The sequence below is a fragment of the Mycteria americana genome, chromosome 7, assembly GCF_035582795.1.
Source record: "Mycteria americana isolate JAX WOST 10 ecotype Jacksonville Zoo and Gardens chromosome 7, USCA_MyAme_1.0, whole genome shotgun sequence".
Taxonomy (NCBI): Eukaryota; Metazoa; Chordata; class Aves; order Ciconiiformes; family Ciconiidae; genus Mycteria; species Mycteria americana.
Window position 1 is genome coordinate 67,802,316 of NC_134371.1, and position 26,539 is coordinate 67,828,854.

Below are 26,539 nucleotides of genomic sequence, written 5' to 3' on the forward strand. Positions count from 1 at the left end.
TAAAACCAAATGAAAGAGAGTTTTGCTGACACCTCTTACAAGAACAGCGGCAGGTAAAACCTGACCCTGAGAGATGCCAGCGGACGCTGCCTGGCCGCAGCCCTCTCCCGCGGGAGAAGGGTTTCGGGTCTGACCCAGCTCCCACTCTCAACAAAGCGGGACGGGGAATCACTGCTGGCACCTCGCGCCTCGGAGAAGTCAAAAAATCAACCGTTAAAGCAGACAGAAACCACATTTCAAGAAAATAGAATACGATTATAGGAAATAGTATGTCACTGTATTAGTTCTTGGATGAGTTGTTAGCTCGTGGAATTTACTGCTATGGGACACGAGTGACTCTGGTAGGACTCTGTTCAAAAAATTAACTTGTAATGTGGGTATTGAAGCCATCTTGTCACTACAGGTCAGATTTATTTAAAAATTATCTATACCTGCAGGGTTTTGACATAAAGTGTTAATTAATGAAGAGTAAATCTAGAGGGTATGTATTTCATGCGTGCCTGCTGTTTGGCTTCTTGGGCTCGCCGATTGCTGGGCAGGAACCGCTGGCGGGTGCCACATAAAGGCACTCTTGCTTTCATTTGGCAAATTTTATTCCCCTGTAAGCGTTTTCCTAATACAACCCAACGCGCACGCAAGGCTTCTGGCGTGTCCCTAATGAGGCGCGTGATGAAGGAAGGCGTAAGGTGCGAGGAAGACGAGGCATTGAGAACGATGCTGCTACGTATCGCCCGGTGCAGGGGGAAGAGGCTTCCAGGGCCGACGGGGTTTGGAGCAGAGGTTGGGGAAAGGGGTTTCTCTGCATCGCCCCTACCCTGGCTTTGGTCCTACCCCAGCGCTTCGGCTCTCAAAGGAGATGTTTCTCCAAGGGGTCTCGGCTTGTTACCTGTTCCCCACGCCGCTCTTCCCGGGAGGCCAGCTGTCGTTTGGGTGCCACCGACTGGGTTAGGCTTTGCCTGCCTTCAGTTATTTATTTTCCACCCCTGTTTAAACATTTTTCTCAAGCCTCGTTGCTCGGCACAAGTCTGTGCTGCGCGGTGCCACCCGGGGATGGATGGCTTCGTGCTCCGGGTTGCGAAAGGAGACGGGCACATTGCACTCTAAAAGCAAAGGAAGGGATTAAAAAAAAAGGGGGGGGGGGGTTTAAAAAAAGTAAACACAAAAAAAGGTTAAAAAAAAAAAGAAGAAAGCGTGCTGACTTTTTAGGAATACCGTCACGGCCGACTAGGCAAACGCTTGCGGTTGCCGCTGCCGCAGCCCGGGCGGGATCCCGGCCCGTGCCGTGCCGGCCCCGGCCGCGCTCCCCCCGCAGCAGCCCGCTCCCCCCAGCCCGGCTCGGCTCGGCTCGGGGCAGCGCGGCCTCCCCGGCTCGGCCGGGGCGGGGCGGGCGGAGGCAGGGGAGGGGAGGGGAGGGAGCGGGGGGCCCGGCCCGGCCCCGCGCTGCCCCCGCCCGCAGCGCGGCGGCACCAGACGCCTCCCTTTCCCCGCGGCAGCTCCGATCCCGGCCCCGCCGCTCCCGCTCCTCCTCCGCTCCGCAGTTTGCGTCTCTCCAGCCGCCGCCGCTCTCAGTCAGCGGCGGGGCCGCGGCGCGCAGGGTCCCCGGAGCCGGGCGCGCAGCGCGGGGCGCAGCGGCCGCCCGCCGAGCCGCCGTCCCCCTGCATGGCGGCCGCCCCGCAGCCCTAGCCGGCCCCCGGAGCCCGGGGGAAGGCGGCGCGGGAGTCGCGGGGCGGGGGGGGGAAGTTGGCCGGAGGCGGTGCCCGCGGCTCTCCCGCCGCGGCAGCATGGCGCGGGGCGGCGGGCGGCAGGAGGCCGCCGCCACTGCCCGGGGCCGCCGCCCGCGGGGCCGGGGGCCGCTCGGCCTCCTCTGCCTGGCGCTGCTCTGCGGGCTGGGCGCCGGCGAGGCGGAGTTCTCCATCCTGGACGAGGCGCAAGTTCTGGCCACCCAGATGAGGAAACTCGCCACCGAGGAGCTGGGGGTCGTCACCATGCAGGTACGGCCCGGCCCGCGCCTCGCCTGGTTTTCCCTCCCTCCCTCCTGCCTCCTCACACGCTCTTCCCGATTCCTGTTTTGCCCTTGCTTTCTTCATTCCTTTCTTTCTTTCTTTCCTTCCCCCTCCCCGGTTCTTTTCTTCTTTGCAAACTTTCCCTCCCCCTTGCGCGGGCCGCCCGGCTCCCCCGGCCCCGCTCCCCTCAGCCCCGCTCCCCTCAGCCCCGGGCGGGCGGCTCTGCGGCAGGAGCGAGCGGGGCGGGCTGAGGGGTGGGGGGCACGGGCGGGCTCCTGCTCTATTTGTAATTTACACAATGGAAGCGGGAAGAAGACGGCCCCCGAAGTCCCGAGGGCCGGTTTTTGCAGAGGGGTCCGAGCCCGGCCTTGGGGCTGAGCCCGCCGCGCTCCGGGGCGGCTGTCGGGCGTGCGGCTCGGTGCTAACCTGCCTCCCGCCCGAGCATCCCTCTGCCTGCTGGCAGGGAGCTGTAATGAGTCGAGTCCTGCCCGAAGACGCTCAGATCGGGGTAAAGAAATGCTTCCCGGGCCCGAGCGTGCGTTTGGACAAGTTTATTCAGATGCTGTAATTCATTTCGGGATTGGGGTGAAGGTGGTGATGAGGAGTTATTTGCATCTCGGCCTTAGAGGCTGCACCTTAATGGGGTGTTTTGTGTAGGGGCTGGTCGGACTTGCAGGGTGTGCTGGTACCTGCCTTACAGCTATCGGCTACGGACCCTCCCTCGGGGGGGGGAAAAGTGAAATCAAATCCCAAGCGGCTTTCAGAGGAAGGTATGGTCAGTAGCAAATGCAGTTTTAAAAGCCTCCCAAATTGAAAAGGAGACACTTTCATAGGATCAGCAGGGGTCTCTACCCAAATGGCCTTTTATCTTCTCTAAACTGGCTTCATTCTCTCACCTCTGGAACTTCATTGTGTTGGCCGGCCTCCTAGGGCTGCGTTTTGTCCGGGGAAAACACTGAGCTGTCTCTTGTCCTTGATGCTAAGACGACGTGGATTTAAATGACTTCACTTAACAAGGTAGATTATTGATGTACTGCATTCAAGGAAGTCACTTTTTTCCCTATGCTGTGCATACGCATATATGTATTTCCCCTCAAAAGATGCGAGCGTAATCCTGTAAATGGTGGAGTCTCTGGTTAATGCAAATTAAGTCAGTGTAATTGCATTGCTAAATCTGTTTCAGGTGTTAAAAAAAAAGCTAATACTATCATCCCAACACGCATTGTCTTTAAAAAAGCAACTCATAAAAATATACATGGTTACCTTGCTGTGATACGCTAGCTAGCTGTAGGATGAGCCAGGTTTTCTTTCCAAGAACTGTACCGATGTTACAAACTCAGGAACAATCTGGATGCCGGTGCACAGGGATGCAAATAACATTAAAACTGTGTTTACTATTAGTTGGATATTTAAGCCCCCAAAGTAATTTAATGCGGTGAAACTGGTAGTTCAACTCTGAAAACCCTTTTCATACTGAGCTCTATTTTTATATGCTTAATATTTTGGCTGCCTTAACTCCCATCAAGCTAATGCGCAGCCTGTCCTTTGCTCTCCCATGTAACATTGTTACAGCTGTTTAAGATTAAAAACCGGTGGGAACAAACCTCCCCTGATTTTAGAAGCTTCTTTGCTGACCTTCTACAGTAGAACAAAAAATGTTATGACATGTGTCACTGCAGCCCGTGCTTCTCACTTGATTTTAGGGCAGAAATTTCCGAAGCCTGCTCAGGCGAGGCCGGGTGTAGCTGGTGCAGAATCACCCTTTTCTCCACTTGTGCCGGGCTGTTGGCGAGCGGTGGTGGGCTGGTGGGATGCCTGTGCCGCAGGACCATCGGCGCAGCGGGGATGCTCAGGCCGATGCAAATGGGTGCCATGGCAGGGCTGCGCCCGGGCCGAAAGGAGGGGTGCGGGATTTCGGAAGAAGAGCGAGAGCGCTTTTGGGCTTTAACTAGATATAAATCTAGGGGTGTTGCCCTGGGTTTAGAGGGCGACATGGAGGCAGGCCCCAAATCAGGACCTAGCGAGAGGAAGTTGCGGTAGCGAGAGGAAAGTTTAATACTCAACCGTGTAGGAGCTGTGGGTTTATTTAGTTTCGGAAATTGTAAAGGAGGAAGTGGCAGGATTTAACGCTTCCCTTGCGCGCTCCCTTCACGCTTTGGTCCTTGCCAGTCGCGGCTCCAACGTCTGCACATCCTGGTAATAGGCAGGAGGTGGTGTCACCAGCCGCTGGAGCGGGATGTGCTTGTGGGAGAGGGCTTTGGAGGAAGGATAGGTCTGAGCTGGAGGTGGGGAGGAAGCATCCAATGAACGAAGGAGCAGGTGGAAATGCTTAAACAGAGTGAAGGTGAGAGGTTGGTTTGGGTGTGTTTTGAGTCTGGGAAAGAGGAAATTGTAGACAGAGCCTCCATAAATGCAGGAAGGGAGGATGAGGTGGAGCCTCCAGAGCGGATACTAGAGGAGCAATGGAAGAGGTAAGAGGTGAACCACAAAATTTCTGAGCCTTAAATGCCTGTGTAACGAATATGGAAGTTGTGAGATAGAAAATAAGTTCAATTTCTGCTGGAGCAGCCATCAGTACCATAACCGAGATCTGTCTCCTCCGTGCAGTACCGACTTCCTGCGATACATTCTTCTTCTACCAGTATTTCACATAATTAGTCCAACAGCAATAAGGACTTGGTGTTTTTAATCAAATTGCCTTATTTTGCATTGTTGAGAGGCATGAGGTGCATGTACGTCTGCATTGTAATATAGGCTGAAGCTACAGGAAGAATGAGGATGAGAGAGATTTCTGATGCCAGCATCAGTCTGACGATGGTTTTTGGCACTCACACCACAGCTTTCTATTTATAGACACTTGCATGAGTGCATCCGTGCACTATCTGACTGTTACCTTTAATGCTTTGTTTTCTTGCCCATGTAAGTGCTCTGATTTCATATATAAATTTATTCCTTGAATGGTGCTGCAAAGAGCAGCTGAGGATAATGTATCGTAGGTGACAACTCGTGAGATGCATTATTTGCTGAACGTATTGAACAGCAGTTAACAGTTTCTTACTTAAGTTTCAAATTAAAATGTACACATTTGTATCATATGAGGTATTCGCTTAGTGAGAACACGCCTTGGGCGCTGCAGCGCAGAAGGAGGTACGGGTTCCTGGGTGTTTGTGTGTTACCGTCCTGGGTGTTATTTCTCCAGGAGTGGTTAAATATAGAAAGTTCATTGATTGTCTGGCTTCCTCAGTTGCACCAATTAATTACTATTCCCACTCCATTTGACAGTTCTGCCAAAGCCACAGTTAATGACATTGCTGTATCTTAATATGGCATGTATTTCCTTTTATGCATCGGGGTATGGGGTGGTGTATATGTGCACATGCTTGCGCATTTTCTTCCCTCAGCAATAGAGGTGATCTGTTTACGGTTCTCTCCAAAGTTCGTCAGTGCTTCTTCCAAATTAGCCAGAATAATCTCTTACTCTTCCCTCTCCTTCCCGTGGGATGGAGGGTGCTGTGCTGTGACAGCGGCAGGAGGAGAAGCCGCTGGTTCGTGCGGGGGTGCTGTGCCTGCAGCAGGATGCAGATACTGTACCTAGAGTCACCCGTAACCGTTATCTTCTTTTTTTGTTAGCTAGGGCACATGTTGACAGCGTCCGTATCGTTACAGGGAGCAGCATTTGGCAGGAGGCTGCATCCTTGGAAGACGGCGTGCAATCGAATCTCCGCTTGCCAGTCGGAGCAGCCGTATTACTTGTCATTACTCAGTAGACTATGTCATAATTTGCAGAGGGCTGGAGCTTGGTGAATGGGCAGCTTGCGTGACAGTCCTGTAATATATTCTCCTGGGCAGAGCTGACACTCAGCAGTAATTAAAAGCTAAGCGCCCCTTTATACTAAAATTGTAACTAAATTGGTGGTTGTGGCATGACCTGGTCTGCTGGTAGAGTTTCACCATCCCTGTTACCTGGCTCGTCCAACCTGGTTGAAATTACAGAGTAGGTGGTTGGTTGAAACAACTGAAATTCTTTGGTTGGGAGGTGAAGGCAGGGAGAGAATAAGTCAGAACTTTTGTGAGCATTTTGTTTGGTTTTGGCAAGGTTTAACCCTCTAAATTTGCGCGGGGCGTCCAAGGTGAGGACTAGTCTTTGATAGTGTGGGGCAAGGTAACATCTCCGCCTCCAAAATGGGGCTATAATACTTGGCAATGAGAGTTGAAAGGATTAAGCAATGCTTTGAAGATGAAAAGCATTGTTAAGTGCTTCTATAACTTTCAAAATGCATGTTGATGTTTCTAGCCAGATAGTAACAAAAGTTATAGGCCCAGAGGGCCTTGAATATTTTTGAAGGCAGCTCTGCCATCTTAATCCTTTACACTTACTCCGTGAAGGAAGCACAGCCCTTTCTTGTTGTCTGTTACTGATCTTGGAGGTTGGAAGAAACAAAAATGCATTTTGACTCTGAAAACAGCAGTTTGCTGGTCATATTTTTCCTGGGTTTTTTTCTTTCTTTTTATATTAATACTTGCTCAGTAGCAAATCACTTGATGTAGTGATGTGTAAAATAATTAACAGCATACTACAAGCTTCTCCAGATTGATTGGAAAGCATATTATTTATTTTACTAATAACTTGTCTGGCCATATGTTTTTCAAGAACAGATTGTGCGCAGACCAGAATGACACGGAGACAGGGAGATGTCCGGGGGTTTATATGAGGAGGATGCCCTGACACCGTTGTTCTGAAAAATCCACGTTCTTTGAAGATTTCCGGGTGATGGCAAAGAGTTGCAGTCACCAGAACTGTCCATCTATTTAATCTCTTTGAAAATGAACACTGACAGAATACAGTACTTTTTTTTTTTTTTAATGGGATGGTCTTCTGGCTAATGACAGTGGATTTACGACTTAGGAGAGATAAATCCCATTTTGAGCTGCCCTGCAGACCAGTTGAAATGCCAGAACTGTGGTTCTCCATCTCTGAAGTCATGGGTTTCACACATTTCCCCACTTCTTTCTACGGGTATTTACAAATAAATCTGTCGGTGACTGTGAGGTACTTGCACAGCAAGTGGTGTAAAGCACTGCAAGTCCTCCAGCACCTGGTCTGAAACCTGGACCTCTGTGGGCCCTTGGCCAAATGACAGCACAGAAAACTGCTTCCCTTTTTTTTTTTTTTTTTCCTTTTATTTTCAGGTTGTTTCCAGCTTGTGAAGCTGAAATACAGTAGAAAAATATAAGTAAGGAAGGCTGATAAATGTTTGACTATCTTTTTTTTTTTTTTTTTTAATTATTATTTGGCAGTAGTGCTCACTTTAGTAATAATTACAGAGTAGAAACCAGTGGAGTAAAACCTCAGCTGTTTTACATGATTATGTCTTGGTTTGAATCCAGCTACAGCAGCCTTTTTCAAGGCTCTCTGAAAGCCCAAGTCTGCAGCAGTTTTTCATCCTGTTCCACACGGATTCTTTTTTTTCTGGCATGAAACATTTCAAAAAGATAGAGAGAGGTCCTGGTGGAAGGGCAGTGAAAATGGCTGCGCGTAGGAGACGGAATCTGAATTTTTAATTAGGCTTTGAGTTGTTTCTTCAAAGTGAAGGGACATCGTTAGAGATGTAAGTCTTGTTGCATTAGCGAAGACCGACATTTCACTTCAAACGGGGAGAATGCAGCTGTCCTGTGCAGATAAAAGTTGCCGAGTGTGGTGCAGCAAGGTGGGCTGGAGGATAATTAGCTGTCCCCTGCACTGCTGCGACGAAGGACCCTGCCAGTTGTGGCGGGGACCGGCGGCGTTATTAGCAGCAAGAAATCCAAGTATGCCGTGAAGCGATTGGGAATCTCTCAGCTGCAGCAGCAGTGATAACACGTACGTTAAGAAAGTGCAAAAGTAAATACAGCATGTGCTACCCCACTTTTTTCTTGGCTTAATTCAGCGGAGGAGGAACGGTTAGTGCCTGACGATCTGAACGTAGCAGAGAAGCTGCTCTGCTACTGGTAGCTTGGCCAGGCACTGGTGAGAAAAAATGTAATGCTTATTGTCAAATAAAATTGAGTGCTTCACCTTCTTTCAGATAGAAAGGCAAGATATGTTTGAGGATAGAAGGAAATGTGAAGTACTAAAAGGTATTTTTTGCGTGTGTCTTTACCAGTTATTATTTTATGTCCATGGATAAAAGGAAGTATTAACAGATTATTTTGTTTAACAGTTATTGTTTTCTGTTCGTCAGTTATTGGTGAAAAATTGGCAAAGAAATTATTGGAACTTTGTCAGTTTGTGTGTGGAAGTGCCCAGCTATAAGGAATTATCCCAAATTTCTGTATGTCTTTTGTCAGGGCACTGCATAGTTTGAACTGCTCAGGGCTGGGATACAGGGCTACCCGAGTGAAGCCTGCTCATGGCAGCGCATCATGGGTCAGAGCTTATGGGGGCTTTGCTGGGGATTGCAGTGAGGGTTGGATAATGTCCCAGGAATGATTTAGTTGTATGTAATTGAATAGGAAAATATTAACTTTTGGGTTTTTTTTTTTAATTTTTTCCTGTACACAGATAATATAGCTTAAAAATTGAAATTTAAGTAACTGATTTGATGTATCAGCCTTTGTTTTGTATGTCAAAAATTCTGCTGAGGTTTTCACTAGTAGCTATACTACCTTGTCTTGTATGGTAAGCTTAATGCAGAATAAAGTGTAAAATTATAAAGTACGGAGGAACTTCATTCTGCAGTCATTGCTTTCCTGTACTTTATTGTTGTTGAATAACGTGCAGCGTTGATGAAATCTGAAAGGATATCCTTATGCTCTCTTTCCCATGGAAAACAGAGTTTAATAACATTGATACTTAAGCAGTATCTGTTGTGAAGATATGCCTTTTCTAATACAAAATAGAGTGCATGCTAAGTCATTGCTTGAATCTTGCATTATGTGTGTTCTTCCCTGGTACAGATTTCCGTATGATACTATATGTCTAATTTAGCAGAGAAAATCTGAGTGGACTTTTGAAATAATCATGGTGCCACAAGTCAATCATACTCATTTCCAATCCCATGAAAAGTTTTAATGGACTTTATCAACTTTTATCAACTGCCTGTAAGGCCTCTGTAGAGTCTCCCAAGTGATTTTGCAAATGTATATTTGCACAATTACAATCGTTAGTAAAAAAAAACTATTACATCTCCCTGTACCAGCTTCTTGGCCAGAAGCAGCTGATAAAACCAGCTTTTCACTAGTGCTGTTTCCCTTTGAGCACGCAGTTTTGCTCAACTTTGACTATGTGATTCGAGGCTGCAACCACTCTACTAGTAGAGCAGAAAAACCCTAACACCTTTTCAAGAAAAGCTGTTCATTTTACTTTCAGCAGTTCTGCTCTCTAGCCAGTGCTCTCTGTCCGGTTTTGGCCATCTTTTGCACATACTCCTGCGATGCAATAGGAATTTTTGGCTATACTTATGATGGTCACAGGTGGGAATGAGGCCAGGGAAAAAGGCTTTAAAATAGACACACCTGGAAGTTGCCAGAAAGGTTTTTTGGCAGCTGGAACGCCTTATGCAGAATTTCTTGTGTGTTCACCCCGGTAGGGTTATGAGAGTATTTTTGTGCCATTTTTTCTGGATTTCAGACCAGATTGCATCTGAAGGTGAGTTCAGCTTGACGGTGACGATATGACAGTACCACACCAAAGGGCTGGGGTGCTCCCATGACCTCCCTGTCTCTGGTTCAGGCTCTGCTTCTCTCGCTTTCAGCAAAGGAAGTATTAGAAATATTTCCTCTTGGGCCATACTTTCACCTCAGAAGTAATATCGAAGAAAGCCTGGGGAGGTGTTTGTGGTGATGGGGCGGAGAGGAGAAGGGACAGACTCCCCAAAATAGCTGTAGTGGGAGACTGTTTGCCTGGAGCAAGTCCAGGCTCTGAGCCAAGGCTGGAAAGGGCTCACCAGCCCTTGGGAAGATTGTGCAGAGAGCCGGGAGGGCTCTTTGCCTTTTATTTGCTGCAGAATAAAGGAACCCCAGACTGTGTGGGTCAGGAGCGTAAAATTTTATCATAGCAGACCCTCCTTTTGTGTGAGGGTAGCATTTGATAGTGAAATGAATGGCAAGTTGCAAATATACCTTGGTTTTAACCAGACAAGCAGCAGTCTTCACCAGCTCTTTCCCAAAAGCTGTGTCAGCACAAGGAAGATCAGCTGTGCGATCACTCCGTGCTTGTGGCCGATCATCGATTCCTCTCCTTCTTCCTTCCCACGTGGTGGCAGCTGGGGGTGAAAACCGGTCGAATAGTGCTACAGCCGCAGGGAGGGGTGTTCGGTGCATCCAGCTGACGGCGTGGCCAGCGGTGACGGCAGAGCTGTTCCTGGCCAGGGACCGCTCCACGTCTGCTGCATATCAGGTCGTGTGCTACGGCGTGGGACGGTTCAGCTCGCTGATGCATCCCAAACCCGGCTGCTGCCTTGGGAGCAAGAGAAAGCCCAAATCCTCAGCAGAGACCGGTTGTGTTTGACTTGCACTAGTGCTATTTTGCCTTGAAACAGCAAGGAAGAGAAAAACCAGTGGTGTGATGCTTTTCAGGGTGAAGCAGATGCTGAGATGTTGTGTGCGTTGGCAAGCCTCGGGTGAGGAACGCTTTTTGGGAATACTCTACAACAGCCGCCTTGGTATGGCGACAGAGGCGTGTGCTTTGTGGGAGCAAAATTAAAGTTTGCCTGAAGTGTTTGCTTTCAGTGGTAGCCTGTCTATTGCAAATCAACACATGGGCAAATGCTGATGGAAGATTGGTACAGAAGAAGATCGTTTTCAGGATATTTTTATTGTTTTGTTCTGGTCAGTGAACTAGCACGTTATTTTCCCTTGTTTTTTCTGATACAGAAGTCATATGGGGTTTCTGACTTTTGATTTTGGAGACCTAAACACCATTTGGAGGAGAAGAAAGCAGCGGGATCTCTCATCGTTGCAAGGAGCGTAAAATGGAGGAGGAAAGGCCACTTCAACTTGGTGGATCCTAAATTGCAGTTCAGTGTTTTGTTAGCGGTGGAGGCTGAAGCGGGTGCATGGTTTGCAGGTTCAGCTCCTGGTTGACAACAGCTGGCATGGTCCAGCCCTCGTGGACTGGGGTATTCGAAGGAGGCCAGACCAACATTTTAAAGACAGAATTTTTGAATCGTATGACAGGCATATGAAGGATAAAATAAAAGGATATTTAATTTGGGGATAATGCATTTAACAATTTTAACAATGAAAGGATATTTAACTTAAATATGCTACAGCTGCGGTCTAGGTAGTTAGAGCTCCTTGGGCATATTGTTTGCTCAAAGAATCATGTGTAATGTGCATTTCTTAGTTGTCTCTCATGTCTTTTGCCAGTGGCTATCCAGGACTGCCAGGTGTGATGTGGGATTTATTCCCTTGGTCTGGCTTGGTGGAGTTCAGCTACAGGAAACAATTTACAGGGAAAACTGCACTTTCTGGTGCAGGCGGGAAGACAGGAATAAGCACTGAGGATAGCTCGTTTGTCACATTATCCAGCAGTAGTCAGGTGTCTGTTTTTGAACTGTAAATTTCAAAATCTTTGATCTGTTATATTAAAATTAGCAAATGTTATTCCTGGATACGCAGTCTCTTGTGCCTTGCTTGTAGGAGGTCATGATTTTAAAAAAAAGATTTTTGGAAAAAAGTTAATATTCAAATACATTGCAGGAGGAGGATGAAAATTGCAAACTTTTCAAACTTTTTTAGCTTTAAATTAGCTTCACCAGTGTTGAGTCCGCAAATATAAAGCTAATGTCACTTAAGTAGTCTACCTTCTCTTGTGAGTTACTGCTCAGTAGTGTAATTTGGGAAAAAATGAAGTCTATTTTTTGTTTTTTAATTTTGACTGAAGTGAAACTATCATTTTAAATTATAATATTCTGGCTCTTCCTTTTGAATTCTGCTGCTGTTGTATTTTACTTAGCCCTAGGTGATTTCGGTAGCTGCTCTGCGGGATGTGCTTGATGGTCTTGAAGTTGTTAAAATCAGGTGGCTGAAGATCCAGCATTCTTGGCAGAGGTACCTGTGCTGTCCTGAGCTTGCTGCTGGGACCGTGGCATTTTTATTCCAAAAGTTGTGTTCAGTTTTTAACATTTTGGATATCAACATCCTGATGATACTGTATTTCCATTAAAACTACTGAATGCAAAGCCAAAATTAAAATAACCCCAACATAACCATAACAGTAGATAACTAGCTTAATAGAAATGACTAGTCATTTATTTCTGTTTGGTAAGAAACTGAATCTAGTGAATTTTAAAATACTGATTCACCATGATGTCACGTAAATGTAATTTTACCTCCCTCTTCATATTTATGTATTTATTCAGTAAGTTGTTGACTGTAAGTCTAGAAATACATTTAAAAAAATACGTTCTGGTAATTGCAACCTCAGACTTTCAAACACCGCTTTTTCATATGCGTCCAAGAATAGAAAGTCAGCCTCCAAAAATAAATGAAACCCAACATACATTGCCATGGTTTTCAGTGTTTGAAATAGAGGATTTCTCTTCGAGGTGCAGTAGCTATTTTGAGAAGGGAAGAAGACTTGGAGTCAGGATGAAATGAATGCAGACCTGCTATGTGAAGGCTTGTTTGAAAAGTCAGACCTGCTGAGTGTGCTCTCTGCTTCGAGTGTGTTGTCTGGGTGATTTATTAGAGCCTGAAAATTCATGCTACAGAAGAAGAGGAAAACTAAGCATCTAGAAAGGGATAACGCAGTCATTAAAAATTTTAGTAGAGAAATGCATTGTTTTGGGATTCTTTGAAAATGTAATGAAAGCTGTTGTCTGAGCCAAGTTAGATGAGAGCTGCTTTGCTTAGGTGCACATATAGTGTAGGTCAGGCTTATTCCAGACTTTCACCTGTTTTTATTAATCCATATCTTGGTGCAGCTTTGATACAAAAAAATGTTATTGTGTGTTCAAGGCTTTTGACCCCAAACATTGACCCATGGTGAAACGTAGGGGGTTCCCATGAAGTTGAACTTCAGGCTCTCTTGTGCAGACCGAAGGTGCAGCAGAGCTGGGTTTCTGCCTCCTTCCGGAATCACTCCACCATTTCCTGAGCTCTTGTTTGCTTGTTTTGTGTCGTTTTTGCCGTTCTCCATCTCCTTGCTTTCCAGTACCACCAGCGTGCTGGAAGCAATTTCCCTGCCTGTCGGCATCGGACGAGCACGTAGCACTCCATGCGATGTGCCTGGGGCTGAGGTGGTCGGTTTGCAGCTCTGGTATGGCAGATGGACGCACCTCTCTGGTCAGCAAAAGAAATAACATCACTGTACAGAGCCCCTGAAATTTTGCGCCTGATAGAAGATAGCCCTGAGGACTGGCAGGGAACCGAATGGACTGGATGCCTAGGGCTGCGAATGCGTAGACCTGAAGACCTGCAGAGCACTGTCTGCATGACAAAGCCCAGCAGTTTTGCCACCATCCATTCTTCCCCTGCGTCCGAACCAAGGAGCTGGACTGGGTTGTTGCCACTGCTGCTAGGAGATGACATTTCATTTTAATACTGAAAACAGATTCGTGGCCTTTTTGGGATTCTCGCTCTGAAATAAGGTTAGAGCTAGTGTTAGCTTCGGGCCCTAAGTCTGATTGCTTGCACGTCCAAAAATATATTTAAAATATTAAAACCTTGCTATAGCAAGTCTGTGGGCTGGCAGTGTGGCGAGCTGCAGATCCTGCAAGGGCCGGTATGTGAAGCTGGCGTACAGCCATACCCACGCTGGTGAAGATTGTCAACTTGTGGCCTTGCTTTGATGCCAAAAGAAAATAAGACAGATTCTTTTTTTTTTTTTGCCTTTCGGTGGACAGAAAATAACTTGCTTTCTTGCAGGGCTGGCAGGCATTTATGTCTACCTGACTTAGTTATTCAAAATCTTGGGACATGCTGAGCCCCGGTGGGCAAAGGAAAGGGAGGGAAAAGATGTAGAAAGGGGTATAACGGAGAAAGTGGGTAAAGTGGCTGTTTACTGCTTTGGTTTGATGAGAGCAGGGGCAAATGCTCAGGAATGGCAGCTCACCAGTTCATCCTGACACCGTGATGGAGGAGCAGGATCCGATCACACTTTTTTTTTTTTTTAACCTTTCTGTTGCCAACCTGCAGGAGCAGAGATGCTGCTGTCCTCTGAGCATCATGTTTGGTGCAGGTACACTGCTTGAATCATCCTTTCCGTTTTATCCCTGAACAGTGCCGAAGGCTGCATGGTCGTGGTCTGAGGTGCCTACGTGTCACCAAATAAAGAAATGAAAGCATTAGAACATACAAAGTACACCTTCGGCTGTCGTTGCGGGTACCAGACCTATTTGAGTATTACTGCAGAGGAGTCGTGAAGCATTCCCAGCTACTCATTTTAAACCCTGGTTTTCTAGTAATAGACTTAAAAATCTTATTGTGTAGTTGAGTTAGTGACTGAGTCCTCACTTTATAATCTCTTTATAAAAATGTATGCACATTAACAGGACGTATTTAATAGACACACTGCCTAGATGAAAGGGCGCTTTGTGGAAGGAGGCTTTTGTGCGTTTCTGGATCTCTCAGCAATTCCTGCGGAGCTTCCCAAGTCTGGCTGACACCGAGCGGCAGAGGAAAAGACCTTCTCGCTTTCAGCTTGAATGGAGAATAATGGGGAGCGGGACGGGAGAGGGGGAGGGAACCCCGCTCCCCGAGGCGGGGCGATTGGTATGGGCACTCACCAGCCGAGCATTTAACACGTTTAGTTCTTCCTACCCCCAGCTGGGGCTTTGCATTTGCAATGAGCTCTGTGCTACCCTGGCAGCACAAGTGGGGCTGCGTCAACAATAGCGGTTTCCCAGCCCGGTGAAATTGAGACAACTTTTCTCAGCCCAGGTAGTCCCTTTATTTCTGGTTTGGTCCACAGATCAGATTTGTCTGTAAAGGCCACTTACCAGAATAGCATTTCAGATTTTTTTTTGTTTTAATTGAGATCTGATGTTATCTCTCATCTTTTATTTAATCCCTGAGCTGGATTTTGGTTTGGGGTTTTTTTTTTTTTTGTCTGTGGTGCACCACAGATTCTTGGCGAGAAAAAAGTTTTCCTTCTCAAAAAATAAGGCTGCAAGGTCACGGATATGTTTGGTTTGACCTGGCAAATGTCTTCATGACAACAAGAATCTAGTGGACATCTAATTAAGTTTCCACTAGCAAAAAGAACTACAACAAAAAACATCCTGAAGTTCCCTCATTTCCTTTTTGGACATTTCCTTTTGCAGTTGCTGCTACTTCATGTGCTCTGTGGGTTTACAAGCAGAGAGCGCTTCACCTTAGTGCTGTTGCAAGGACCCCAGAAAATGTATTCCGGTTTGGAAACATCTGAGTGAAGATTCAGAGAGAAGATTAAAAAAAAAAAAAAAAAAAGGATGATAAAGCTGGACAGATGTGATGGGGGTCCTTTCGAGTAGGGTTTCTAATTTGGTCAGATGGTCTGTCCCTGGTGGGAAAGGTAGGTGTACTTTGTGTATTGAGTTATTTCTTGCTGGTTGCTGCATAGATGCTGCTCATGTATTTCTAAGAAAAGAGCCAGATGAGGGAGAGCCAGGGGCTGCTGGTGGTGGCGTACCTCCAAACAGATGTGCATTGATAGCGGTAACTCTTGCAGTGTACCTCACCTCTGCTTCTTACCTTGTGCCCCAGCCGCCTGTCTTCATCTGATTCCTTGTATTTGCCGATGGTTTTTCAGCTGCGGTCACAGCTGGAGACTCCATCATGTCAAGAAAGAGCAAAAGTAGTTTGTGTCTGGCTTGAGTTGAGTGTCTGCAGGTTCCCCCAAAGGGTAAAGCAGTTGGTTGTGCAGCGGCTGAGAGCGAAAGCTGAGGGACTGGGTTACACCCAGGTATCTTCAAAGAAATATGAAGGTATTAAATTGGAAAATGTTGCAAGAGGAACGCATGTGGCCAAAGTTAAAGTGAATCAGGGGTGAAAGGCAGTGGTCTGGGCTCTCTCCGTGTTCCTGTATGACTTGAAAGCACTTCTTGTCTTAGGACAAACCGAGATATTATGCATTGGCGTCATTGTTGTGATTGAGAATTTTGTCTTAAGAACTGAAAAAAGCTTTTTGAGACAAATCACTCAACACCTTTTTGCCAGCAGCCCCAGCACAAGCACGTAGCATTTCTCTGTATAAACCCAGAATGAACAACCAGCCTGTTAATTTTTGGATGAAGGCTTAATCCCTTCCCAGGTGTGCTCCTAAACTGATGCATTTCAGGTGCCACTCACTTTCCTCAATCTCCTCTTGTCAAAGAAAAGATCTCACAGAAGTGATAGTAAGCTCCAAAATCCTTGATTTAATTCCTCCTCTAAGAGGAGGCTATCTGTCTGTCCCTCTTAGCCCCCCATTTAACTCTCTGTTTAATGAAGGGCATTATGTGGGTATATGTGGAACTTTATGATATCTGTTTATCTCTCCCTCTCTTTTCATCAAAACAGAAGAAAATCTGGCAAAGGACTAAGGCATCCCTAAGTCATTGAGTGACTTTTTTTTTTTTAATTACCTTTATTTACCACCTATCTTAAGGATAACAGCTTCCTAATTCATGAGCTTTCCCATATTTTTTAGTTTTGAGTACCAGCCTTGCTTCATTAGATAGAATGAACCTGGAATTTCTAAGAGCATGTGGTTGTACTGTGTTAATTTAAAAAAGAAACGAGGAGTTGTGTCCTGCAGGGTTCGGAAACTGGAGATGACAACACCAATTGCTGGAGTCAGAAATCGTGGTCCAGAGGAGGGCCACAAAAATGATCAGAGGGATGGAACGCGTCTCCTATGAGGACAGGCTGAGAGAGTTGGGGTGGTTCAGCCTGGAGAAGAGAATGCTCCAGAGAGACCTTATAGCAGCCTTTCGATACTTAAAGGGGGCTTGTAAGGAAGATGGGGACAGACTTTTTAGCAAGGCCTGTCGCGATAGGACAAGGGGTAATGGTTTTAAACTAAAAGAGGGGAGATTCAGACTAGATAAAAGCAAGACATTTTTTATGCTGAGGATGGTGAAACACTGGCCCAGGTTGCCCAGAGAGGTGGTAGATGCCCCATCCCTGGAAACATTCAAGGTCAGGTTGGACGGGGCTCTGAGCAACCTGGTCTAGTTGAAGATGTCCCCGCTCATTGCAGGGGGGTTGGACCAGATGACCTTTAAACGTCCCTTCCAACCCAAACCATTCTATGATTCTATGAAATTAGCCATTCCCCCAATAATGTGGATATAGATAAATTGGCAGTTTTCTACCATAGAGTGTCCCTGCTCCAAATTTCTCCTGATTACAGTTCCTCAAAACCATGCCATTACTAAAATGATCAGTCAGATTGAGATTGGTCTCATAGATAAGAACTGTACATCGCAAGGTGGTATGAAAGTTTTACGTTCAGAACTTGTGGGAATTCAGTAATTTCTGATGAATATTGGCAGGAACTTCGTCAGGAGCACAGAGCAGGGATTTCCCAGCAATCACCCGAGTAGCCTGCTTTGTTTTAGCACGTGGCGTGTGGGCTCAGGATAAAGGTTCATGTTAACATCTTGCTAGTTTCGGATGAATAAACAAAAATACATGCCGCATCACTGCAAATGTCACCTTCCCCTAGACTTTCCATGCACGTGGGCTTGTTGCAGAAATGTGAAGTTACCTGCAACCTCAAGCAGCCGCTTGAAATTTGTCATGTTTGTGAATTAGGTGTCTTTCCCAAGGGTTTTTGTGGCTTTACCAGTCAAGTGCAACTCTTTTGTAATAATGAAATTCAGCAAGCTTTGTACTGTTTTTGCAAAAGCAAGAGGTAATTGAGATTGTTAGGTCTAAAAGGAGGTATTTGGAGTAGATAAAGCACCTGAAACTTCTGTGGTTTGATAGCAATCCCCTATATAATTATCTAACGCTTTTCTGTCCTACTTAGTGCAATACTTGGAGAAACACACACAGCGTATGCTGTACAGTAGTACTGTGAACTATAAAAAGCATACACTTTCTGAAAGCTAGAGAGATTTAAAAAAAAAATCATTAATTTCATTGCATATTTGCTGCAGGTTTTGTGTTCTTCACATTTGATCTTCAGTTTCTTTAGGGGAGAGTTAGTTGAACATTGAATTGAAAATCAGGTTCCTAGTTTGTCAGATGAAGATTTCTCATGAAGAATAATTTTTTTTTTTTTACAGCTATTGCATGCTTTCCAGACTGGGATAACAAGTATTCATTTTTTTAAATCAGAAAAAATCCCCAGTATTATTGTTATTACTATTTTATTTTTGGTGACTAAAAACTGAAACAGGAAGTGACCTGAGACGCAGTTTCCATGACACCCTCTCACTCGAATCCAGTTTTCGAGAAGATGAAAGGCCAAAGCAGTCTTTTGATAGTGAGCAGCTAATTGGGAGGCTGATAGAGGCAGGTTTTTCTATGTGGAAAAAAAAATAAAGGAGAAAAGAAGTGCAGCAGCTGTGTTTTGGTACATATGTATAATCCCAGATAAAACTCTCCAAGGACAAGGAAAATACAGTAGTACCTTAGTGAAAGGAAAATTAAGAATCTTTGAAAGCAGAAATGTGGCTTTTCGGGGATAGGTTGTGTTTAAAATAACAATCTACTGGAACAAAGGTGTTAATAAATACTGGATTTGTGAAATCAGAACAGAACCTCTTGCTCCGTGCAAAATGTGTGTTGGGTTTTGTTTCTTTCTAGGCAAATCCCAAGAAAATGGCAATGTGCTTGGGTTTTTTTGGCGTTTCCTTTGCTCGGTATGTTCCTACCCAGGCAGACATGTGGTTAGAGCCGCCTGCAGCCAGGTCTGCTGTTACTGCAGCGCAGCTGAGGGCAGTTCATGGACTTCTCAGTTTTGATCATTGCTTTTGCTCCTCCTCTACTAGGGTGTGTTAAAAATGTCACAGTGCAAAAGTACGATGTAGGAACAGGTCTTTTTTTGAATATAGATTTAAATCTGAGAAGTCTCTTCTGATAATGGGGATGCTGATCAGGGTGTTACCGTGCATGTAATCTCTGCAGTGAACAATAACCTTCCAAAACATGGCAAAGATGATAGATATCTAAAATAAAGTGAAATACTTCGCACAAGGCCTTTTTCTTTTTGATAAATAGTTCGAGTCTCAGGTAATAAAGCAGATTAAATGCTAGATATTCAGACAGTTTAAAATGAAGTTTATTTTACTTTCTGGGACTTGATGCAATATGAATTGAGTGCAGGTTCCCTGTATCCATATAACTGGATAGAAAAAGAGAGTACAGATGATACAGTCCTACCTTGTTCATTTTTCCCTCTGCCGTCCCACTTAGTTTGGGAGCTCCAGATGTCTGAACAAATTTTCTCCTCCAAAAGTGGGTGTTTTAAATGGATAAATTCATGAGCCTGTTACTAATTGGTGTCTGGCATCTATTTTTGATTTGAGGGACAAGTCCTGAAGGGATCCTAGTAAGCTGAGTTGTAGAGCAAGATGTGGCTGATGAGGGTGCAGTTTCTAAGTAAAGTGGTAGTGTTTGCTTCTGCTACAGCATCTGTAGGTGTGACAGTGCTGCTGTATTTTATCTCTTAAGACACAGGCGGTGCGCTACAACTGATGACTTATTTTGTTTATGAACTGTTCGTAAAGTTGTCCTATCCAGATACTGAAGTGAGAAGCTAGGTTTTAAAAGTTCTTGTTTAATTTCATGAAAATAGAAGGTGCAAAGGGCATCTTAACTTGCAATCATATTGAATATAGTTTCAGATTTACTCCAGTGAAGTAACTTTGAGTTGTGGATTCAGACACAGGTTGTGGTTAGATGTGTTGGCAGATGATGGCACATCCAGCCGTGTGGCTGGCTGCTGTGCAAGGAGGAGGTCCTTCTGTGGGCACGTGCTCCTGCCCCGTCAGGCCTAGGGTTGCAGAGCAAGCTCATGAGAACCCGCTTTATTTTCAGCGAGGATCTGTCAAACTGACTCATCCTATAGCCTAGTGGCTTAGTTCTAATAGCAAACCGTGTATTCAGGAGGGTTACAAAGGCGGTTGAGTTGATCCTGCTTGTTGAGAGGAGAGGGTCTTGCTTGCCCCTCCGCTGCCCCCAGGCCCGTGGTCCATCCCTTGGGCTCTCTGTGCTGCCTGCACCCACCCGTGCAGTAAAACCTGACTCCTTTCCCCCAACCTGAGATTAGCCTGGGCTTTTACGAATGGTTGGATTGATTTTCATGGCTTGCTCCTTCTTCAGTAGGTGTTTTTCTGTCCAGATGGAGAAGATAATTGCCTCATCTAATGTGTTTCTTGCCACTATGCATGGGTTACACTTGTTTTCCCATGAAGTTTTTGAATACCTGGAAGGGAAAGTTGTTGTAGGAATGTTTTGAGGTCACTGTTGTCCTGGGACCTTGTGTGCTGTCCATGGCCGTGTGGTACCCTGTTGGTCCTGGAAGTGTTTCCAGCTGGTTAATGCTATTTCCATGCATTGTTTTCTCTTCTGAATTTTTTAAGCAGAATGTGCCATCTAGGTTGGCATACTTCAAACTAAGTGAAACAGTCTGGTTTTTATCTCCTGAATATCAAAGCGAGCCTTTTTTGAATGCAGGAGATTAGGATCTCACCAATGAAAGCTATGGAAGCCAACCACTTGCTAGTCTTTCACAAAGACTTCAGGGGTTTGTGAACCCAAAAATCTGCTGCACCATCGGTAAACAACCAACAGGAGATGGGTCTGGAAGAATTTGGCACAGCTCTGGCTGATTGATGTAAGACCTTTTCACTACACCATCACGCGCTCGTAACTTCTGCAATGGTAAGGAAGCAGCTTACTGTCTGAAAGGGCTGCTTCAACATAAATAAATAAAACCCTCTAAAAGCAGCTTGACTGCTAGTGTTGGGCAGCTCCTCTGCCTTCTCATATGAAGATCTTATTAAGCAACAGCTGTGGTCCTGCTGCCAGTTTTCCTCTGCAGGCTAAGCCTGGGGGACTGCTCGTTAGCTCCCTGCCTGCCTGTGAGAGAGGAGCATGTAAAATTAATACCCAAAGAAAGGGCCGCGGTCTGACACTGCGGGAATGCAGGTGGGCTGGAGCGATGCACGGGAATTAAACTACCGTGCTAATCGTGCTCCTCGCAGGAGGCTGGCTGCTCTGTGCAATTTCAGTATTTTCTCGTATAATAATCCCCGTGGGTTTTCCCCAGCTCTTTCCGGCTCTCTCCGCTGATAGAGCCTTTAATATTGTGGTTTATGTGAGAATTTTGGTGAGTATTTTGTGAGAATTTTGAGAAATAGATAGGTGTTCCCTGCCTTCAGAAACCGGAAAATATTTCTTTGTTTATGAACGCAGCGTGGCGTTTGCTGCTACTCCTGTGTGACGGCGCAGTGTCAAGACTGTCATTTCCCAGGAACAGCGTCTGCAGCTGGCAGAAATTTCTGTGCACTTCGAAATTTTGAAATCTGATCTCATGCTTGTGCTGTCAGTATGGAGCTTTCTTATGGCACTTCTTTCTTTTTCTTTAAAGGCTGAAATTTTAATATTGATCCCAGAGTACAGTCAACTATTTTGCTCAGAAAATAGTAATTACATGTGCATTGTGAGAGGCTGAAATAAAATAAAGTCGATCTGCTGTTGTACGTGGGAGGCAGAGGGTGGCATGTTCCCAGGCAGCTGTGACAGTCCTGCGGGTCTTGGCACCCCGAGGGATCATCCCTCTTCCCCTGTCCCTTTCTTGTGACAAATCTGTTTTACCTGAGATTAAATGAAATCAACCTGAAAACGAGAAATGGTAGCAAGATGTTCCAGAAGCAGCAGTTTAATTATAATTTTGAAATTCAGTGCTAAAGAAAACAAGTATTTCATGCAGATGCTGTTGCCAGAGCCCTGCTAAAATGCATTTATTCTCATGAGTACTTTATCTGGAAAACATTTAGCAGGCAGGAAATATGGACTCTTTTTTGCACCTTTTTTAACGTTTATCTTCAGAACAGGTGGAACAATAACTGCTTATTTAGGGTGTTTGTCTTAAATGCAGCTATTCGGGAGGCTATAGAACAAATAAATTGGAGACTAAGCAAAACACAGTTTAGCTACAGGGAAGATAAAGTTGAGAGAAAAAATGGGAACCCAGGTCTCATTTTCACTAGTACTGGTCTACATCACTGTAATGGTGCAAATGCCTCAAGGGGGTTGCAAATGTGATTTATTTACATTGAAAGGGTCTTGTATGCTTCCAGCGAAGCACAAAGCAATGAGTAAAATGAGCGTTAGACTTAAAAACTGCCTGATGGATGTTATATTTTATCGGCTGTACCGCTTGGTAAGTATTGTTTTTAGCCGTCATCTTTCTTGCAATGTGCTGTGTGATGATTTCGGAATTTCTCCACGTCCAGCTGCATTATGCTGATTTCTGGAAGTCAGATTGCACCATGCCACCCCTATTGCATGCCAGCGCATCTCTTCATGTAGCAAATTCGGGGTGGAACCTACCCCTTTCCGCAATGTTGGCAGCTCAGTGATAGTTAATGAGTGATTACTACTGAATATTCAGTGGTCCGTTCTGTATTGAACGCTTGACATCCCTCAAGCACTAACAGCGTCGGTACGTACCATGGGGGTTTGGTGTTGCAGCTGAAGAACTTCAGAGGTTCCTTCCTTGGCTGTTTGCCCCATCCCTCTGCTGAGGTTTGCCTCACTAATAGTCGTGTTAGTGCAACTATTTGTGGGGCTGTAGTATAAACTGGATCCTTGAAATGAATCCCTGGGATGGCAGGTGTTCAGCACAGCCCCAGCAAACGGTGGTGCCGGCATAGCAGAAGTGCTAAGGTGGATGCTCCTTAAGGCAGATTTTTTGCTTATGCCAGCATATATATAACTACACCGTTGAGGTAAAGAATAATTGTGTTTTAAAACTTGCCAGTTTTAAAGACGAGTGATCATTGTATGCCAGTCTCAAAGACTTCGTCCTTCAGAGGCTCGTTCTCACTTGTTTTGGTATGAAAAGTGCATTGCCAAGAGGTGCCTCCTTGCCCTGCCGCTGCTGGAGGAGCTGGCTGAGCTGCTGGGATTGAACTTCAGCAATAATCATTGAGTGGGACTGGTTGTACGAGAGTGAAGCGTGTACAGTGGCAAAACAGATCTAAAGTTGTTGAACTATTTGTGTTCACAAAACACAAACTGGAGGGATTGCTTATTCGCATTTAATACACAGAGAGAGATGTAAAAAGACCCTTAAGCCTGATAGCAGAGATTTCTTTGTGCCCAAAACTTGCGTTTCTAAAAAGTAGTCCTTAAATCTGATGGCATTTTGGTTGACTCTGGGCTGCAGAGGTAAAGGAGAACCTTTCAATACTTAAAGGGGGCTTATAAGATGGGGACAAACTTTTTAGCGGGGCCTGTCGCGATAGGACAAGGGGTAATGGTTTTAAACTAAAAGAGGGGAGATTCAGACTAGATAAAAGCAAGACATTTTTTACACTGAGGATGGTGAAACAGTGGCCCAGGTTGCCCAGAGAGGTGGTAGATGCCCCATCCCTGGAAACTTTCAAGGTCAGGTTGGACGGGGCTCTGAGCAACCTGGTCTAGTTGAAGATGTCCCCGCTCATTGCAGGGGGGTTGGACCAGTTGACCTTTAAAGGTCCCTTCCAACCCAAACTATTCTATGAGAACATTGTGGAAACCTAACAAGGGCTTGGGGTTGGTTCTGGTTAGTGCTGACCTTAGAAGAGGCAGGTTCCTTCAAAAGAGAGAGCTTCCACCCATCAAATATCTCTGCAGCTCAGAGCTATGTTACAAGCAGCTGGAAGGTCCTCTTCAAACTTGTGTTTGTTGCAAAAGCCTACCATGCCCAAGGTTAGTGCGTGCCTTCTCTCCTTGGAGAGATGGAATAAATGCTCAGCACGCTTTGGGATTTTTTTTAACCAATATATATGTTTACATTAGGGCTTTGTCAGCACTTGAATCTTGCAGAGTTGGGGTGTTGCTTGGTTTGGATTTTGGTTTTTATTTTTCCTCCATCCGTCTTTCAGGTCTGTTTTGGTGCTTGAACAGGACATGTCAAACTCTTAAAGTAAAACTAACTTCGCAGGTTGTAAACTTTAAAACAGCATTGACGCTGTAGAAACCGCTTGTCTTATTTCGTCCACTCTTTCAACAAGAAACACATCAAAAACTAGTTGAGGAACCTTCTTTCCACCAGTTTCTTCTACACTTTCTGCATTTGATAGCTTTATTGTATGAGTCTCCTACATTTCGGGGGTTTTTTGTTTGTTTTAAGCTCGAGGAGCACTGAAATTTCCCCTATAAAATGACAGATTAGAGTAGGGGGCAGGTGTTACAGCTGAAATTTTTAATTATGCAGATTAAAGATGACTGCATCTCTTTGCAAATAAAAACCAAAGATACAATAGGTCACTCATGTTATGGCTTCTTTTTTCATTGCTTTGCAGGGGGCTGCATTTTGTACAAGCAAAACTAAACCAGAAACTTTCTTGATAACTTTTGGGGGACTGAGCAAGGAGGGGTGTGTAGAGTGACGTGGTAAAAGGTTAGGGAGGGTAGGAGGAAGGTATGTATTTAATTTTGGTTTGGAAAAAAGGGCGTCTGAATTGTTAGCACTTCAGGATCAAGCAACTAAACCTTCCCAAACCCTGACAAACCAAACCAAACCAGGACACCATCTGGAAATGATTCTCTGCTTCATGTATAATGAAATAAAAAAAAAAAAAAATCCAAGTCCTTGTAATTGTTAAATTTTGTCATGCAAATGCGTTCTAGACTTTGGAAAGGATTGTAAAGGTTTCGCTCTGATTTTCATGCTTTGAAGAAAACCTCTGTGTCCTTGGTGCTTTGATTGAATAGAGGAGCAGCTTGCAGCAAGACATCAGCTTTTCAAATCGCTTTTATATGAATAATAGCTCGTGGTTGTGAATAGGTGGAAATTGGATGCAAATAAATGAAAAAACATTGAATTAACATAAGCAACTAGTGATTGCTATGTTTATCGAATAGAATGCCTTCGTAAATTATTCCAAACTTCTGTAATTATCATTGATCTTCAGATGATACGCTCGGATATTTCTTGACTGTCTGCTGCATACTCGGAGGATTTGGTTAGCATTCCACTTTTTTGTAGTTTGATGCAAAGGTCACCACCTTGTAATTCTTAACATGTGGAACAGAGCGCATACTGCGGTATGTTTTCTGTCCGGATAATTTAGGTTTTTATTAGATAATGCTGGTACTGGAAACTTCACTTTGTGGATGAGAGTGGAAGTGCAGTGGAGGAGGGAGCAGGTGGGAGCCAAGTCTGGCATGTGGGGGCGAGGGACGCTGGAAAGGCAGGGATGTCGCCCAGAAATGTGGAATACACAGGTGTGAATTGGTAGCATTTAATTTGTACTTAGTGATATTGTTATCATTGCCACATCATAATTTTTACTTAAAAAAATATATATATAGTGTATGAAAGTCTGTAAACCCTCCACAGTAAGAAAGATACAGCTGCTTCATATTGCCACTTCTTATTCATTCATTTGCAACCGTAGGGAGAAGCAGGAGCACACCGTATTGTTTAAAACCCTGATTTAATGTGTTATGAGACACTAGAGAAAGGACTTGGCCTTGCACGGAGATAGGGCTTTCAGAATTTTCAGAAGATTTAATTTTTCTTCTTAAGAAATTCAATATTCTGTGACTTCTTCACAACCCTGAAATTGGTGCCATTGCTTCATCTTACTGTGCTTTATCATATCTATTTGAGGATGGACATCACTTTTTGGAATCTTTTGAACTTCTGTATTGCCTGATGCTTTTGATTTTGTAACCTTAGGCTTGTGTTTGTATCCGTGTTATATTTAAGAGTGAAAGGACATAGAAATAAAGTCAAGCTGGGGAGGTGAGACAGAAATGTTAAGCTGTTTTCAGTGTAGGTCTGTTGGCTCCCAGCGCCTCTATGTAGCGAAAACTATACTGTGAAAACACACATTTAAATTGTGTCATGGAAAGCTTTTGGAAATTAAATACAGATTGCATGCTGAAACAGGGAGGTAAAGTTAATTTGAGGGTATAAGCAATTAATTTATTAAAGTTAAAATTTATTCGTTAATTTAAGTTAATTTATCAGTATCGGCATAATGAAAAATGTCCTGTCCAATAATTATTTCCCCCCCCACTTTCTGACTGTCAAATACTGATACCAGTGTAGTAGTAACTGTGTTTGACAACAGGAATATTTATTCCTTGAATTGCATTAATCTACTTCAGTTCTGTCTACATTCAAAGTAACGTTAATGCCTTTATTTCTCCTTGGTGTCTGAACTCGCTAATCCTAATACCAAAGTGGATTACAGTGTCATTTCCGCATGTTCAGACGGATGTGCAACACACAGATAATTGCACAGAAAAGCAAAAGAAAAGGAATTTATTTAGGTTGCCGAGCTGGAGGTGGTCTCTATACAGCCTTAAATCCTTAATTCAATTTCAGGTTTGCCAGTCAGTCCTGTTGGGCTTGTGTGCCGAGTGAGGCTCGGCAAGCTTGTGGCCTTGCTTCATGCTCAGTTTTAACGTCGGAA

At 44.8% G+C, this 26,539-nt stretch overlaps 1 protein-coding gene across 1 annotated transcript in view; it reads left to right on the forward strand.

Annotated features, from left to right (window-relative positions):
- Positions 1-1,457: 1,457 nt before the first annotated feature.
- CACHD1 (cache domain containing 1) overlaps positions 1,458-26,539 on the forward strand; it is a 112,715-nt gene continuing 87,633 nt past the window's right edge. The window contains exon 1 of the mRNA XM_075508915.1: positions 1,458-1,991. Within this exon, the coding sequence (XP_075365030.1) occupies positions 1,782-1,991 (210 nt within the window). The 5' untranslated portion in view covers positions 1,458-1,781. The remainder of the gene's footprint in view (positions 1,992-26,539) is intronic.